Below are 3,292 nucleotides of genomic sequence, written 5' to 3'. Positions count from 1 at the left end.
ATTCTTTTCCGTATCAACTTTTGAGTATCTATACTTATTTTCTAATTCATTTATTTCCTTAAAAAAAATAATCAAATAATAATTTTAATATTTTTCAATAATCTCACAATTATAATTTAATTGTTTTTTCACTCAACTTACATCTCCACGTTTCTCTATCATTTTACTTTTGCATGTTTCTTTTTCTCACAAATATTTATATTTTTAATAAATTTATAATTATAATTTATTTTTTCTTTTCTGTTTCTCCATGTTTCTTTTCTTACATACTCATTTCGTTCTCCTCCCACCACACCATGTTTATTTCTTTTCACAAATTTCCATTTTCTATTTATTTCAAGTCACATTTTTTTTTATATGCTTGCGGAAACAACGTACGACAATTATTACAATAAGGTCAAATCTAAATAATTAAGTTGTAACACAGCACCACATGCTGTTTTTCAATATCTTATACACAGAGTCAAGTAAAGATTATTTATATCAACTTGACAAGAATAAAATTTATGGTCAAGAGCTACTAGTTCAAGTGACAACTATGGTACAACAAATTTCTTTTAAATTTGTCCTCAACCAGACAGTCTATATATACCATCTTTGGATGTCGATCGAACAAAACAAGAGAACCTCAGCCAAAATTGTCTGAGATTTTCTCATTTGATCGACAACGACAGAATGGCTTTCACTAAGCATATTCTTGTCATTCTTGTTCTTCTTGGCATCTTCAACATATGCAATGCTCAAGGGCTGAAGCTCGGCTTCTACAAGAAGACATGTCCGCCCGCTGAGGCGATCGTTAAACGGGAAACTGCTCGTATAATTTCTGTTGCTCCAACTCTTGCCGCCCCTCTGCTGAGAATGCATTTACTGCCCCGTATATTAAGGGGGGTAGCATTTCAGGGACTATAGTTAAGGGTGTAGCAAATAGCATCCCAGAATTAATTTTTTTTTGGCTATTGAAGGACTCCGGCAATCGGAATTTTCAAATGTACCGGAAAATGCTTACCTGGACAAAAATTAGGGTTCGAATTTGGGGATTTTGCTGATGTGGCGGGGGGGGTAATGAATTATTGCCATATAAGCTGCTGACGTGGCTGTGGTGTAGATTTAATTGCCAACTTGTCCGTTGACGTGGAAAATAACTTAAAAAACAAAAACAAAAACAAAAACAAAAACAAAAACAAAAACAAAAACAAAAACAAAAACAAAAACAAAAACAAAAACAAAAACAAAAACAAAAACAAAAACAAAAACAAAAACAAAAACAAAAACAAAAACAAAACAAAACGGCAACAAAGAAACGCGTACGTCATTTTCTTTCCCAAATCGACAGACAAAGAACCCTAATCCCCAACAATCCCCAACCCTAATCTTTGATCATATCACCTGAAGAAGACGACGAATAGAGAGCACCAAAGACAAGAAAATGGTGGTTATACGGAGCAAGCGTCACCTAAACCTCCCACCTCCTTTATACCGTAAGTTTCCCTCTTCTTGTCTGTGGTCCCCCATTGCCCCTCTTTGTCTCCCACTGTGTTTTCATTTTAATACGCATTTTGTGGTCCCTCTTTGTCTCCCACTGCGTTTTCATTTTAATTGTTCGAGGAAAAACATGTGGGGGGATGTTATCTTTCTGTATCAGTATGTGGGGGTATGAAGAAATTAATTTTTTTTTGTTGTTTCTATTTTTAATATGTAAAGTTGTGAAAGACCCTCCAAGCGGTAGGGCTTTCGCCTCAATCCAGTTATGTATAACTGAGGGAGGAAGTGTGTGCTTCGTTAGGTCTCGTCTTCCAAGTCCAATCGAGCAAATTCCTGTACTATGTCTTTCATATTTTGCTTTGAACCTCCAATAGAATTCGAGTCAACTGTAAGCACATGCATACCACTAGAACTGTCACAGACGCAGATTAACCTGAAAAGGATGAGTAAGAACGGTTAGGAAAATTAATCAGTACAAGCCAACTTAATATGCTAAGCCTTAACCATTACCTGCCAGACAGAATGGAGCCATTAGACATCACTTGGGTGTTCTCATCTACATAAGCAGATGAAGTAATTGGATGTCCAATTGCATGCTTCCAGATTAGATTACCTGTTCCCTGGAATTAAAGACAACAGAATGATTAATCTACATATACTTCTTTTGAGCATATACATTTGGCCAATGTTAAGAATATTCAAGTGAAAGTGTATCAGCAGAGAATTTAAGTAGTAGGAGATCTTGAACTTTAGTTTTTAGATTATGAATGATTGATAAACTAAATGGCAGTTTCCAATAATCTGAATTGTGTTAAATTAAGAGTATGAACTGATTGTTAAATAGAATTGTAACATAAGAGTTAACTGACATGGCAATACTTGAGATGTTATTCTTAAAGGCCAGTTTGAGTTGATTTTAGACTAAGAACCTGCTACAGTGTAAGTTTCATAAGACTTGATTTTCCAAGCACAAATAAGTAATGCTATATGAACAGGTAATTGGCTCTACTTAACAAAGAACCTGGTAACCAGAACATTATGCACAAAATGTTCAGTGAAAACAAGTATATGTAGACAACCAATCTCTGGAGCATATGAGTACCTGCATAGGATGTGAATCAATTGACTTTGGAATCAAACGGCAAGCAATTATATACAAGGCTATTAATCAATATCGTATACTCCATTCACCCGATTGAGAAAATTTGGCTACAATTACATGCTAAGAAAGACAGAGAAATGCAAAGCCCTCTAAATTAATTTAGTATTATTTTGTTTCTGTTTTCTTAGTCTGTTGGTGATGGTGATATTTCTAATTTAGTATTATTTTTTTGATTGGTTTTTAATTTACAGATCCTGACAGTAGTTCAACTACTGTCACATATTATTATGGGGGAAAATTTAGCCCAAGTAATTGTACTATTCCTTATTATATTGGTGGCGAGGTTGCTAAGTTTGACTATGTAGACTCAAGTCACATATTCTTGACACCGCTTGCAGGACTTTGAGGTTGATGAATTCTCAAACGAATACCTGGCTTTGCACCCAATGCCATCAACAACAAAAAAAGGCATCTTTTTTGGAGGAGTATTTTGAAACAATTGAAGAAGAGGATGAAAAGGCTATTGTTGGTTCTCATGCATCATCAGCAAGTGAATTGTCAGAAGATGAGCATGAAAACACAAAGGCCAAATCCAAGAAGAAAGTACAAGCTCCTAGGTGAAACACAAGTCAATACAGTGTCACACAGCATCCAGTCCAAGAACATTTTCCAGTTATCATGCAAGGGGGAAAGAAATTCATTGTCAAA

At 35.1% G+C, this 3,292-nt stretch overlaps 1 protein-coding gene across 1 annotated transcript in view; it reads left to right on the top strand.

Moving 5' to 3' along the window:
* LOC105178606 (peroxidase 27-like) overlaps positions 676-3,292 on the top strand; it is a 10,342-nt gene continuing 7,725 nt past the window's right edge. Inside the window, exon 1 of the mRNA XM_011102117.1 lies at positions 676-888. Within this exon, the coding sequence (XP_011100419.1) occupies positions 676-888 (213 nt within the window). The remainder of the gene's footprint in view (positions 889-3,292) is intronic.

This window comes from Sesamum indicum, linkage group LG16 (assembly GCF_000512975.1).
Source record: "Sesamum indicum cultivar Zhongzhi No. 13 linkage group LG16, S_indicum_v1.0, whole genome shotgun sequence".
Taxonomy (NCBI): domain Eukaryota; kingdom Viridiplantae; phylum Streptophyta; class Magnoliopsida; order Lamiales; family Pedaliaceae; genus Sesamum; species Sesamum indicum.
This window is presented reverse-complemented; position numbering and strand designations above follow the sequence as displayed.